This window comes from Corticium candelabrum, chromosome 7 (assembly GCF_963422355.1).
Source record: "Corticium candelabrum chromosome 7, ooCorCand1.1, whole genome shotgun sequence".
Taxonomy (NCBI): Eukaryota; Metazoa; Porifera; class Homoscleromorpha; order Homosclerophorida; family Plakinidae; genus Corticium; species Corticium candelabrum.
The window spans coordinates 2,742,927-2,756,128 of NC_085091.1; the positions used below are offsets into that span (position 1 = coordinate 2,742,927).

The 13,202-nt window shown below is 43.1% G+C and overlaps 5 protein-coding genes across 5 annotated transcripts; 3 read left to right on the forward strand and 2 right to left on the reverse strand.

The window, feature by feature from the left end:
- Positions 1-2,121: 2,121 nt before the first annotated feature.
- Positions 2,122-4,383, reverse strand: LOC134182176 (putative mediator of RNA polymerase II transcription subunit 26). Its single transcript, XM_062649545.1, has one exon. The coding sequence runs from the start codon at positions 4,184-4,186 to the stop codon at positions 2,348-2,350; it is 1,839 nt and encodes a 612-aa protein (XP_062505529.1). The 5' UTR covers positions 4,187-4,383; the 3' UTR covers positions 2,122-2,347.
- Positions 4,384-6,037: 1,654 nt separating this feature from the next.
- LOC134182467 (uncharacterized) lies at positions 6,038-7,500 on the forward strand. The gene has a single exon (XM_062649869.1). The coding sequence runs from the start codon at positions 6,257-6,259 to the stop codon at positions 7,055-7,057; it is 801 nt and encodes a 266-aa protein (XP_062505853.1). The 5' UTR covers positions 6,038-6,256; the 3' UTR covers positions 7,058-7,500.
- Positions 7,501-8,332: 832 nt separating this feature from the next.
- Positions 8,333-9,934, forward strand: LOC134182216 (adenylyltransferase and sulfurtransferase MOCS3-like). The gene has a single exon (XM_062649597.1). The coding sequence runs from the start codon at positions 8,363-8,365 to the stop codon at positions 9,680-9,682; it is 1,320 nt and encodes a 439-aa protein (XP_062505581.1). The 5' UTR covers positions 8,333-8,362; the 3' UTR covers positions 9,683-9,934.
- Positions 9,935-10,232: 298 nt separating this feature from the next.
- On the reverse strand, positions 10,233-11,801 carry LOC134182348 (uncharacterized). The gene has a single exon (XM_062649749.1). It carries the CDS (start codon positions 11,775-11,777, stop codon positions 10,497-10,499), a length of 1,281 nt encoding a protein of 426 aa, XP_062505733.1. The 5' UTR covers positions 11,778-11,801; the 3' UTR covers positions 10,233-10,496.
- A 114-nt stretch (positions 11,802-11,915) lies between these two features.
- LOC134182631 (uncharacterized) lies at positions 11,916-13,167 on the forward strand. The gene is made up of 2 exons (XM_062650067.1): positions 11,916-12,438; positions 12,491-13,167. Exons 1-2 carry the CDS (start codon positions 12,102-12,104, stop codon positions 12,514-12,516), a joined length of 363 nt encoding a protein of 120 aa, XP_062506051.1. The 5' UTR covers positions 11,916-12,101; the 3' UTR covers positions 12,517-13,167.
- Positions 13,168-13,202: the final 35 nt, after the last annotated feature.

Here is a 13,202-nt window from a genome sequence, read left to right on the forward strand (position 1 = left end):
CACATACGCACGCATGCACACGCACGCACAGGCACAGGCACAGACACACAGACACACAGACAGACACAGACACAGACACACACCTACACCCCTCCACACACACACACACACACACACACACACACACACACACACACACACACACACACACACACACACACAGACAGACAGACAGACAGACAGACAGACAGACAGACAGACAGACAGACAGACACAAACACCGACACACACACACACACACACACACACACACACACACACAGAGTATATACTGTCATTCATGTCACCAACCATATAACGACCAATGCCATGGTATGTATGTTGTTTGAAATAAATGCCAATTGGCTAAAGGCATATTCCAGGTATACCTACAAGTGTCAACAACACAATGAGTGATACCATCAACTTAGATAGGAGTAGCTCTACCTTAACATAACTTTATTAACTAAATTTATTTACTAAATGTTGTGTATTACACATATCCTATGCTCGTTTTAATTGTCTAGTGTTTATCTGTTAATAAATACTTTGTAGTAGTTTTGAAATAGAATTAAATTGCCCGAGTACTTTGCACTTTTCTAATTGCATGCATGTACCCTATTATTAATTCCATATTATTCAATTGCACACCGAAAATAAATTTGCAATACATAGTACACAATTTGATGTATGCAGTGGATGGAACAGTGCAAATATTGACGCACAATCCGGTTACTAATGTGCACTCAAATGAGCTAGATTTCAAGAAAATTGTAAATTTGTATAACAGCAAAGCATAGCAATTATAAATTACTTTACCTGCGGTCGACTTTATTTGAAGTCGATTTGTGTCCAGAAAACAACGTTTTCAGCAGACAACGTTGAAAAGTAAGGTCCACTTTGAATAAACGGTGCAGGTTACTGCTCGAAAGGTGCGCAGAGAGATAGCACTTAGTACATGTCAAATCGCAGTTTTAACATGTCCTCTAGCTACCGAGAATCAAAGGTCGCGCCGCTAGCCTCGTAGACCAAAGCACCTTCGCTCCTAATAAGTCCAAACCGCGTCCCCAAAACAATTAGCCCAGTGCGGTCCAGCAAGGCGAGCAATAGGAAACTTCACAGAAGCTCTGGCCAGAGAAGAGTCCAAAGTGGGACAAGAACTGGTGTTTGATGAGTGCACAGGACGACTTGAGGTGGGAAACCAGTGCGGTCCAGCAAAACGAGCCATGTAGGAAACTTTATGGAAGCTTTGGCCAGAGTAGAGTCCAAAGGAGAACTAGAACTGGTTGTTAGGTGAGCGCACAGGATGACTTAATTGAGGTGGCATAATCCGGAAGAACACAGCGTTTTGGTGTGAAAAAGCCTTGCTGTGCCATGTCTGTAGCCATCAGGGTTTGTTCTTCCCACAGTAACCATGACTGGGCTAGTTATAGAAAAAAACAGAAAGATGATCTATACAAAGCAGTGTGTCTCGCTGAATGCGCACAATCTTAGCAGACTAGACTTCAGTTCGGTATCATATAAATAATTGTTGCTGCATTAGTGACCCTTGTTCTTTTCCTGCTTCTTTCTCCAAGCAACCACGCCCACTGAATCTGAGGTTCCCACACACTAGCTGCCATGTTAGCCAAAGCTGGAATTAAAGAACTGCTGTTAGTTGATATGATTGTTTTCATGGGATTGAAGAACCCTAACATAGCTAGACATGCATTCATGTGGTTTGAGCGATATTGGACCGGCGTCTGAAGACCATGCAATGCCCTCAGTGATTTGTTACTCAACACAAGCCCAAAAGATTTTTGAGACATAGGTACCATTTGACATCAACAATGACTACCCAATGAAGAAAAGTCTAGAGCTATGCAATCTCATTATCACTACTACCCATATGGAGTAAAGTCGTTACTTCGAATGATTTACCTTTTCTGTGTTTCTGTTTCATGTTTGAACTGCAGTTGCAACTGAACAGATGGACACTTCAGTTCTAGTCTCACATAGCCAGTTCCATCTTTTGAGTGTCAGGTAATCAAAAAGGGTGAGTTGCTGCATCCTTAATTTATAGTCCAATCAAGTTTGTACATGTTGTTACACGTGACTTGATGCATGTTGTACAATTCTTGCAAGTACAGTGTTTTCCGCGTATGTCGAGTTAGTAGTCAGATTTATGTAGACAAGATTATAATTAGGAAGAATTTCAAGGCACTCTAGAAGGAAATTAAAGGTACGTCATCACAGTTCTAATTGGGGTAATAGCAAGAGGTTGACAATGTAATTCGCTAGACACATATACGCACTCATAGACAGGTGCACAGTTTCAAAACTGCAATGCTGTCTGTCTCAATTAAGTCTATGAAAATTGGTGGGAAAATTAGCTTAAACATGGGCTATGATCATCCTTTGTAGACTGGGGAGTTGGTTCTTGTTCTTGATTTTGTTGTTGTACTTGTCTTTCTTGTCGTTGTTGTTGTTCTTGTTCTTGTTCTAGTTGTCCTTGTGGTTCTTGTTGTTGTTGTGCTTGTTCTTGTTGTCCTTTTTGTTGTTGTTGTTCTTGTTGTTGCACTTGTCGTCGTTGTTGTTGTTGTTGTTGTTGTTGTTGTCCTTGTTCTAGTTGTCCTTGTTGTTCATGTTGTTGTTGTTGTACTTGTTCTTGTTCTTGTTGTTGTGCTTGTTCTTGTTGTCCTTTCTGTTGTTCTTGTTGTGCCACTTTTTCTTGTTGTTCTTGCTGTTGTTGTACTTGTTCTAGTTGTCCTTGTTGTTCATGTTGTTGTTGTTGTTGTTGTTGTTGTTGTTGTTGTTGTACTTGTTTGTGTTGTCCTTTTTGTTGTTCTTGTTGTGGTACTTGTTGTTGTTGTTGTTGTTGTTGTTGTTGTTGTTGTACTTGTTCGTGTTGTCCTTTCTGTTGTTCTTGTTGTGGTACTTGTTCTTGTTGTTGTTGTTGTTGTTGTTGTTGTTGTTGTTGTATGACAGGTGTAGCTTTGGTAGCAGTTAACTTAGCAGCTATGATTGCATCTACTGCCACAGTAACACATTTTTTCACTTCATCTTTTACTAACTGAACTGGATCAGCATCATGTGATTGATCGAAAAGTCTGATTTCTCTGAATTCTGGTGTGGATCCTGAAAGGTATAATCTTAACACATGATTCTGTTGTAGTTCACACACCAACCGGCAAGCCAGCTGACTGAAATGTGGCACTTCTACCATAAAAGAGACAGTTATTGCATCAATCTCTTGCACTAGTTGACCCTTCAATTCATCCTTAAGATGTTCAAAGACTTTCTTGCGGTAGTCATTCATGGTTGCCCACATGTTCTTTATGTTTGAATTTTTGGCTGACTCAACAGTGATGGTCATACCTGTTTGAGTAGATTGCTTGTGTTGCTGTTTCTGCGTCACAGGCTTCTTTGAAGGTGACACCAATTTATGTTGCTGATGGCCCTTATGTGGCAACCCCTCCAATACTTCGTCACCAAAGTCTTCATCTTTATTGTAGAGCAGTATACTACCGCCTTCGTGCCTTCTCGAGCCATGTTGCACATCTTTGAAACCTACTTGGTGATACTTGTTGATCGACTCAGCTCCTTCCTTGATCATCAGTGACAGATCTCCTAGCTGTCTATAGGGGCCCTGTCCATCAGTGACGTCAAAAGATCCTTGCATCATGTCATAGCGTTCCCACGTCCGGGTATTTTTCGCTTCAAATAGAAAGCATCCCAAACCTACTGGGAGAGCTCCCCCTACCTTCGACTTCCTGCTTCTTATTTCGCTGTCCAAGTTTGCAATGCAAATAATAAAACGCTTAAAACCGTTGTTGGGCATGTTGCTCCAAACCGTGTTTTGGTCCCCACCACTTGGATGAGCCAAGCCCAGCGTGTGATGAGAGTGCCACTCACCAATATGACAAAGACCATACTGCTGGGTCAAAACAGAGCCAGCCTTGGCGAGGTATTGTGTATCTTGATAGTAGGATACCGATGTGCGACGACTGTTTTTTCCTGGACCAAGCACAAGTTGCACGACGGCGGTGTTGTCTTGTGACCAAAGTCCGAATAGATCTCCTCCCGTTTCTATGTTAGGGTATTTGCGTACCCACTGTTGGATCTGAGCCAGTTCTCCATTGGGTATAACTACTGTGAATGGAGGTCGGTTGATCTCGCTATAGTTAGATGACCATGGTATACCCATTGTGGCATCCGACTTGGCCATGGCCCGCAGTTCCTATGATAGAAATCTACTGTGCCGCCAGTAGATCTACTTTAATTTGCCACCAGACGGTACACTAGACTAATTTGATTAGTTGATGATGCCATTTTTCCGCTTTCCACATATAATAGTTTGAAGTTGAACTTTCAGTTTGTACCATCAAAGTTTGCTCTAAAGTCTAATCTAAAAGTTAAACACCTTTTTATGGCTTAAATTCGACATCAGAATAGGCAGAAACCGAGTAGGAGAATCACTTCCTGTTAAGCTCTAGAATATGAGCTGGAAGTAATGGCTGCATTTGGCAAGCATTACTCCAGTTGTCTGAGGTTGTATATACGCGTGACTATCAAACCGAATATGTTGAAATCAAGATTTGGAAATGTATTGCTCAAATGCGGAAATTGAGCAAACTAGTCACTTTGCATTTATTTTCAGCAAGCCTAGGAATGACAATTAGTAGACATATAATACAGGATTATGGCATCTCCGAATATTGAACAATAGTGATACAAACAATTTAACGGCGATACAAACAATTCAACAGTGATACAAACAATTCAACAGTGATACAAACAATTCATGATGATACAAGAAAGTAACAAAGACTACAGACTGTTCAAAGTACGCTTTGTACCGTCAGACTAGTAGCTTTCAATAGCACTCTGTCTAGCGTAATTAATTAATTAATAATGTTTCCGTTCACATGTGTTTCAGGAATTGATCGATGTTTTTGCCCGTCTTCAAATGATTCTCGTAGGCTTCCAGCCAAAGCCTTCCTTTTAGAAAGACTAGGTACATCGTGTTGCTAGCAGACCAGCTAGAAGGTAGGTAGTGGCAGATACACTGATATCCATCAACCGATCCCAAAGTGTGGAAACTGCCCGAAGAGGTAGGTAGGGAATTACCGTTTCGCTGTCTGATGGTCTTTGGAGAAACAATTGCCAACTTGGGGCAGGAGTTTGGCCAGTCTCCTGGCACGTAGAGACGTAAAGTGTATCGATTTCCAACGTTTGTTGTGAAGTCCACGTCCACTTTGGTTGCTCCTCTGCTCGTGGAGTCATGCCATCTAACACCACAAAAATTCTTCTCTAGAAGCTGTTTCTCTACAGCTAGACGATGTCGTTGAGCAGGTGACCACATTCTGTATTCCAGTGAACGACAAACGCCACACTAGACTTTTAGTAAAACCCTAGAGGGCAATTGACAGACTGATTTCCAGTTGGTCCAAGCGGTATGCCGAGCGCTGTGATATCAGAGCAGTGACTATATAGGGAATATTTGACGCGCGCTAGAGTTTCATTGTCTCTATCTGTATGTAGGAGTGGCTCTCGCTGGTTTCACTACATTGTGGCAATACACAAAATGAACAGCTTAGATACCTAGACATCTATAGATCTGTTGGTGCATGGCATATGCCATACTGTGCATTCGTCTTTCGAAAATTATGGGTCTCAAGGTAGGGTGTGAGTGCACTCCTACTGTTCTGCGTCAGCTGGCAAGCTTTCTCTTCTGTGGTATTTTAAAAAACTGACTCCGTAGTACGTCTTATTTTTACTATAGGGTCCGAGAACAATTTGAACGACGCCTGCGGTGCTTGTCGCTCTCTAGGCAAAGAGGTCTCCGCCTGGTTGCATGTTCGTTGTTTTGGCGAAGACGCTCCCACGCTTGAAACTGCATGCATGCACCACCTCCTTATTGTGAAATGGTTGCCTTGATTACCGTCGTCTAAATGGAGAGCCGGGTTCTCTGCTTGATCGAGCACTACTGCTGGTGGTGCTATCGCTCTGCAAATATGGATTGATTCTAGCACTAGCGCTGGATTGATGAAGTCGCTTGTATGTGATGTCGGTTGAAGGTTAGCGCAAGAGAAGCCTGCAACGTTTTCATCCACCACTAGATAGAGCGAAGCAACATCAGGTACACGTAATTGAGTTATCCAAACGTGCACGTGATAAATCTTCCGGTTTGGTATGACCTAACGTTTTCGGTATTGAGTGGTAACCGGAAGTTTCATTATGTCAAGCTTTCAATAGTCACAGCCATCGTCGTTTGCAGACAGTGCTGCCTAGCGCCATGTCTCAATCTTGCGCCGACGCTAGAATCTACGTATCTGAATATCAGTTTATTCGTGAAAACACAACACGTTCAAGCAAGAAACCAGAAGATCTGGGCGATCTCTACGGTTTCTGGACACATGGCGGCAACGTCTTGGTTCAGTTAGCGATTGCGCCAAGTGGACCTGTTGTCAACAAGTTGGAAAAGATTTGCAAAGACCACCGTTTGCAGATAGTTGGTAAATGGGGAACGAAAGAACCGAAACTGGTCCCTCGACGGAGTGGGTTGGACCCATCTCTTGGTTTTGTTTACATTCACCGTTCTCCTCATAATGACAAACTTGTTTGCTACTCTATTCCAGCTTTTACAGAGAGACCCTCTGCTGAAATCACAGAGTTGACGCCCCTACTCACCGCAAGTCCTTTTCGAGCTCTAGAAGATGCCAAGAAAACAGAGAAGCTTAAAGAATCTGGCTTGCAATATCTAAAGAAGAATCCGCAACCTGACTTGAAGGGGCATTGGAGCAGCAAGGAACGCTACCCTGAATTCCTCAAAAATCTCCGAGCCTGTTTCAAGGACGCAGGAATGGAAGTGAAGCAGTTTCAGCAGCCTGGATCAGACTACATTGCATTCCAAGTTCAATCTGGGGAAGCGAAGTTTGCTGTCGGTTTTCCGCCTGATTTTAACAAGAAGAGTAAAGTGGACTTCTACCGTGACCAACAAGCTCCATTTGAAGCAATCATACCATTAGATGCAAAGAAAGCCTTCCATATACTTCTTACTTGTGTGTCCGATCCTGAGAAAGTTTCTCAGAAATGATTGATGCTGTGAAAGGTAGTAACCCTTACTGGTGACTGGAAATACCAGGAATATAAAGTGATAGACATACAACTTTGCTGTTTCTACTAGTTAGGGTTAACCGTGGCTACAGATTGTAGCAGTAGTCTCTAAACAGTGCACATCTGTAGCATTCATTACCTATATGTTTCAACTTATGATCAATTTCTTAACCAATCTTGGCAATCATCATTTAGCTCTAGTCAATTTAAAGGTCCCCTTTGGAAACAGTACACGTACAGAATTCATGTCCCAATTTTTGGGCATTAGTTAGTTAATTTGTAATGCATTTACAATTTTGCAGTCTGTGACAATGGAGGCTGATATCTAGAAGTGAACGAGTACATTTTAGCTTTGATTTCAATAAACAGCTGCAGATTTTAGCATGAATTGGTAACCGTAGTTTAATTATAGGAAATATTTGAACGGCCTTCTTCGTTTGTAGTACTGTTCATGCAAGTACACTCCACGTCTACTTGCTGTTGCTGTCTGTCACTGTGGATCACTGCCCCTTAATTAATGCTTTGAAAGCCTTTTCCAAGACTATTTCCAACAAGCGCTAGCCGTCGCTGCCGAAATGATGCCCACGACTTACTCTTTCTACAGATGATTGATGTAGAGGTGCAGGAAGACGTACGGAAATTGGACTAAATCTAGGATAGCAGACGTTACCACGTATATAGGGATCACTATAATAGACGTCAGAATGAGCGATGTAGGGACTTTATGGAATCTATCGCTGGAAGAGATTCAAAGAGAGGAGAAGAAGTGGTGCTTGACGAGCGAACGGGACGACTTGAGAGGGTGAGGTCGAGAAAGGAATCCTGAGCAGAAGGTGCATGGCTACGTAGCTACAGACATGGCGCAGCAGGACTTTTTCACGTCGACGACCGATGTACTCACAGCACGTATAGCTAGCTATTTACTAGAGTTTGACTATATGACAGAAACGTGGTTCGATTAGCCTTCTGATATTCTCAAACATAACATGCTGTGGCTAGATTTGATTTCTGTGCATTTCAGTATCACTTAGAGTAATAGAGTAATCGTTTGTTCGTTTCGCCCGCTCATTACTATCTACGGTATCCTAGCATTACCTAACATATAAAAGAATCTATTGCATGTGTTGAACTCTGACGTGGTTTCTATTTCCTTTCGAAAGCAATGTCTATCGCCGAAATAGATTGGAATGCGGAAAATTTTCTAAATAAAGTAACGCAATTGCCAATCGTGTTCAGTTTCCTGGCTCGACCTCGTTCTCGACTTCGTTCACTGTTCATTTCGAAGATGTCTGATAATTGCAGGCCAATACTCTACTTTCCACAGCCAAATTTTATTTCATTGATACGCCAGTCAGCTGAATCAGGAGAATTGAATGTCAAGGGCCTCGACAAGGACACCGTCTTGCACTTGACAGCGTCTCATGGCGAAAACCATAGCTCTGTAAGAGCCCTCTATTTGACGGTGAAAAGTCAACTCTCACCAGAGCAACGACAGGAAGCTGCCAAAGAATTGGTAGAGTCTCTACCAAACGCTACCGCACGAATTGTTGTATTTGTTGCCGAGACGGAAGACCTCGATTCTTGTCTTTCCGCTTTCCTTTTTCCGCCCAACACAAACACGCCCACAGAAACTATCATCATGTCACCGCCAACTTCCAAGCTCTTCCATTCTCGCAGTATCCTTGAAACCGACATCCTCAAAGAATCGTCGGTGGGCATCATTGGGTTGGGCAGTGGTGGTTCCCAAGTAGCTGTCGAGTTTGCCAAGGCTGGAGTTGGAAAATTGGTTCTAGTTGATTATGATCGTCTAGAATTGAACAACATATCTAGACATGCGTGTGGTTTGAGCGATATTGGGCGTCTGAAGACCAATGCCTTAAAGGATTTGTTGCTCAACAAGAACCCACAGGCTACTATCCAGACTTTTGAACTTGACATCAACGAGACGACTCACAACGACTACCCAGCAATGAAGGACAGTCTGCGATTATGTGACCTCATCATTGCTGCTACCGATACGGTGCAAAGTCGTTACAATATCAACACGCTGTCTCTTGAGCTGAGAATAACCACCATATATGGTAAATGTAGCACAAGAGCTGCTGGAGGTGAGGTACTCAGGGTCCGGCCAGGTTCATCTGCATGTCTTGCATGCGTCTACGGTACCATGCAGGTGACGCCCGATGAAGCAGTCTCGTTTGAACGTCTGAGGAAGGTCACTCCTGCATATGTTCCAGACAGTGATGTTGAGGCCAAAATTCAAGTAGGCCTATCATCTGATATCACACCCATTTCAAACATGATTGTAAAGCTGTCTCTAGTAGAGCTTTGCCGTGGTAAACCAAGTGGAATCTCCAGCCTTGAAAGTGAACTGACTTCTGAGTTCTATCGATGGGCCAATCGAAGAGAGCAGGAATTCAAGTCCTACCCAGAAGGAGGCTTTGATAGGTTTGACAAGCCTGCTATCCTGCGCTGGTACCCAGTCAGCTTTCAACCTGATCCAAACTGCATGACTTGCAGCATAGGCAACATCCTTGCTGTACAAGGGTCATCAGATGACACTACAGCAGAGACTTCTGACAAGGTCTTTTTTGGAACAAACTAGAACTTTCAGTTGTGTGGGCAGACTAAATTGCATTAGTTGGACATGAAAACTATGTTTGTATGTTTGTTGGTATGCTTGTACGTTTGTACGTGTATGTTTGTTTGCATTGATTGTATTGGAAATTGTTTGCGAGCATTCCTGTTCAAATTTTGATGCGCACTCGACCAAGGTAGTTGGGCATGCATAGATGTTGGTAACAAATAGCTTTAGCGTATAGTGAATGTCTCAACAAACAATTCCTGAATAAGTAAAAACAGGGCTTGATGATAGCACAGTATAGAACGCCTAGCCTCGACACTGGGCCTTCCTTTGTTTTCAGTGGTTCTTCTGCTCAAGGCTAGATAGCAACGGGACTGTATCACGTGATATTCCCTCCGAAAACCAATACAGTCCCGATCAGAGCCGCATACAGAAACGTCTCTGGTCCCGTTCCTATCCTCGCGAGGAAGGACCACCGAAAAAGCAAAGGGAGGCCTAGTGTCGAGGCAATAGAACGACTGTATCTCTTTTGTGCCTTAGGGTGGGTGTTCAGCACAATGACATCAACATCAAGCAATCATCAGTCTTAATTACTATTATATCAAAAATTTCAATTTAATTAATACATTTCTTCAAATGTCTCATCATAACATTGGACCACAGTACTATGTTATACTTAAAGAACAACAATATCAATCAGCTGCAAAGGTGATTCAAACAGCAGTCATAACTGAGCAATAAATGATGATCACTGAGTCACTGATAAGGATTTGAATATCACGTTAAGAGGTAGATTTCTCTCCTGTGGGATTTGGGGTTATTGACTGTGCAATGTTTACGTCTGCTGTCCTTGATCAAGATTTTGTTGACTAACGTAATCCATGTCCACGGGGACGTTATGGGCAGACGCTTCACCAGGTCTGCTTAGTAGTTGAGTCACGGCTCTGTAGACTTGTTCTTTCACAGTCTGTAAGACAAGCTGTACCCACGAATTAGGTTCAAGGAAAACTTTTCCAATTTTAAAATCATAAGAGTCCTTCATGGATCCTGCTATGTACAACCGCAGCACGTCAATTTGCTCTTCTGGGCACACCAATCTGCAGGCGACATCACATAAATTGGGCACTTTCACAACAAACTGGATAGTGACTGCATTAATTTCACGTGCTAGTTGACCGTTTAGTTCCTCGCCTAGATGTTGAAAGAAAGCCTGTTGGTCCGGGGTTAGTTGTCTTTTCCACATGTTTATGATTTGCCCTGGCTCTAATGAATCAATAGTAACGGTCGCTGATTGGAGCCCTTTTTCTTCAAGAGGTGGAACGTGACCATAGTGGGGACGGTTAAGCTCTCCTCGAAGATATGGTGACCGCTCAGGTAGGGGATGTGTTTCATAGACTCGATTTTCCGGTATTCTGTACATCAATACGATACCCTCATTTGTCCCTTTTGTTCTGGATCGCTTTCTTTCTATGGTAATATCCAGATTAATTTCGTTGATTGTTTCAGCTCCATCAGCCATTATTTGAGACAGTTGAGGTAACTGTCTGTAAGGGGACAGACAATGCACGATCTCAAAGGATCCTTGCATCAAAGGGTAATGTTGCCAAGTCTCCGTATCTTTCACTTCAAAAAGAAAGCAGCCAAGACCAACTGGGACACATGGAGTTGTACTTGATATGCTTGACCTTTCTCTATCTATGTTTGCAATGAAAATGATAAAGCGTTTGAAACCGTACTTGGGCATGTTACTCCACACTGTCTCTTGGTCGCCCCTACTTGGATGGGCCAAACCTAGGCTGTGGTGAGAATGCCATTCACCAATGTGACACAAACCGTACTCATTGGTGAAAACTTTCCCACAATTGGCTAAATGCTGAGTGTCTTGGTAAAATGACACCACAGAGCGACGACTGCCTTCGCCTGGACCCAGGACAAGTTGCACTACAGCGGTGTTGTCTGTTGACCAGAACCCGAATAGATCTCCTCCGGTTTCAATTTGCTTATGCTGGCGAACCCATTGTTCAACTTGTGCGAGTTCTCCTTTGTGGATGATTACCTTGAATGGCTGTCTTCCTGCACTGGTTGCACTGTCTTTGTTAAAGAATAGGCCGCTCATTCTCCCGCTTGTACTCTTCGTGATGCAATGATCAAATGTAACAAATAGAAACAGTAGCGCCCAATTAGCTTCTCGCGATCAGGAAATCAAGATAATTAAATTAATCGAGTAATAGGTTGCGTAACTGAAACTAGAAGGCTCTATATGAAGATGTGCATCTAAAGCATTTTCTACCGGTTTGGTAGCTGCTTTTGACAATAATCTTGCTCTCTTGGACGTTTTACCTTTGAAATTGAATCTTTTTTCCTGTTTCCGGTCGACCTCAATCTTGGTGGGAGTTCTACAGGTCAACTTCGGTTTCTCTGAGCTAGGACAACTCAAGTCATGTCCTTCAAAGCGACCGTCAGCTTATATGCGTCAGAACACGAAGTAATTCTACATAATGCTGCAACAGCTGGAGAGACGTCCTGGACTAGACTAGGTAGGTCAAAAGGTCTACTGAAAGGCAGTCTCCACGGACTGTGGACTCATAGCGGCAACGTTCTGGTGCAGTTAGCGATTCCTGCTAGTGATCCTAATAGGGTGTCGTGGAGGCGCTTCTGCAGCAAGCAGGAATTATGCGAAGTTGGACAATGGGGAACAGATGAACCGGACACAGTGACTCGTCCTTCACGTCTGGAATCTACTGTAGGGTATATTTACATCAGATGCTTGTCTGATGGTAAGACTCTAGTGGCCTACTCATTGCCTTCGTCAGAATCTGGGCTCTATAGATACCACCAAAGTCCGGCTCAAGTGACAGAGATGAAAGTCCTGTCAGCAGCTAGTCCCTATCGCCCCTCGGAAGTCTCCAGACAGATGCGTACACTAACGGACTCTGCAAGACCTAGTAGTGTGACAGAAACGAACTCTACGTCGGCACTGTCTGGCCATTGGAGCGAGATACCACAACATTTTGACTTCCTAAGAGAACTCCAAAGACGACTCAACAGGGACGGTCTCCAGGTAAAGCAATTTCACGAGGAAGCTTCTGATGTCTTTGCTTTCCAGATCAAAAAGGAGTTCAGCAGATTTACGTGCGCCATTGGCTTTCCACCGGACTTTCCTAGAAAACGGCAAGTGCAGCTGTATGATGGACATGGAGGGGCACCGAAAAATGTCACTCTGTCGCGGACTGCAAGAGAAGCATTTCATGTTTTACGTCGTAGTATATATAGCTGAAGGTCAAAGCAAGGCTAGATGTACTGAGAAGATTACTCAAAACAACTGCGTACGTTAAACAATCAAACTAGCATTCAAACTGTAACTAGACAGACTAGATCCATTGTACTCTACATGCATGCGGCAAGATTGCTGTCTTTTCAGACTAAAAGTCAGTTACATATGTTTCAGATAGTGATCAATGGCATAGCCAGATTTGAGATGGTTTTCAAACGCCTCTAACCACAGTCTCCCCTTGAGGAAAACGAGGTACATTGTATTGTT

What these genes read in the sequence shown, in the direction of transcription:
- LOC134182176 (XM_062649545.1), bottom strand. Translation starts at nt 4,186, where the DNA reads ATGGCCAAGTCGGATGCCACAATGGGTATACCATGGTCATCTAACTAT.
- LOC134182467 (XM_062649869.1), top strand. Translation starts at nt 6,257, where the DNA reads ATGTCTCAATCTTGCGCCGACGCTAGAATCTACGTATCTGAATATCAG.
- LOC134182216 (XM_062649597.1), top strand. Translation starts at nt 8,363, where the DNA reads ATGTCTGATAATTGCAGGCCAATACTCTACTTTCCACAGCCAAATTTT.
- LOC134182348 (XM_062649749.1), bottom strand. Translation starts at nt 11,777, where the DNA reads ATGAGCGGCCTATTCTTTAACAAAGACAGTGCAACCAGTGCAGGAAGA.
- LOC134182631 (XM_062650067.1), top strand. Translation starts at nt 12,102, where the DNA reads ATGTCCTTCAAAGCGACCGTCAGCTTATATGCGTCAGAACACGAAGTA. An exon ending in CATCAGATGCTTGTCTGATG is followed by an intron (nt 12,439 to 12,490) that starts GTAAGACTCTAG and finishes TGGGCTCTATAG; the next exon opens with ATACCACCAAAGTCCGGCTC.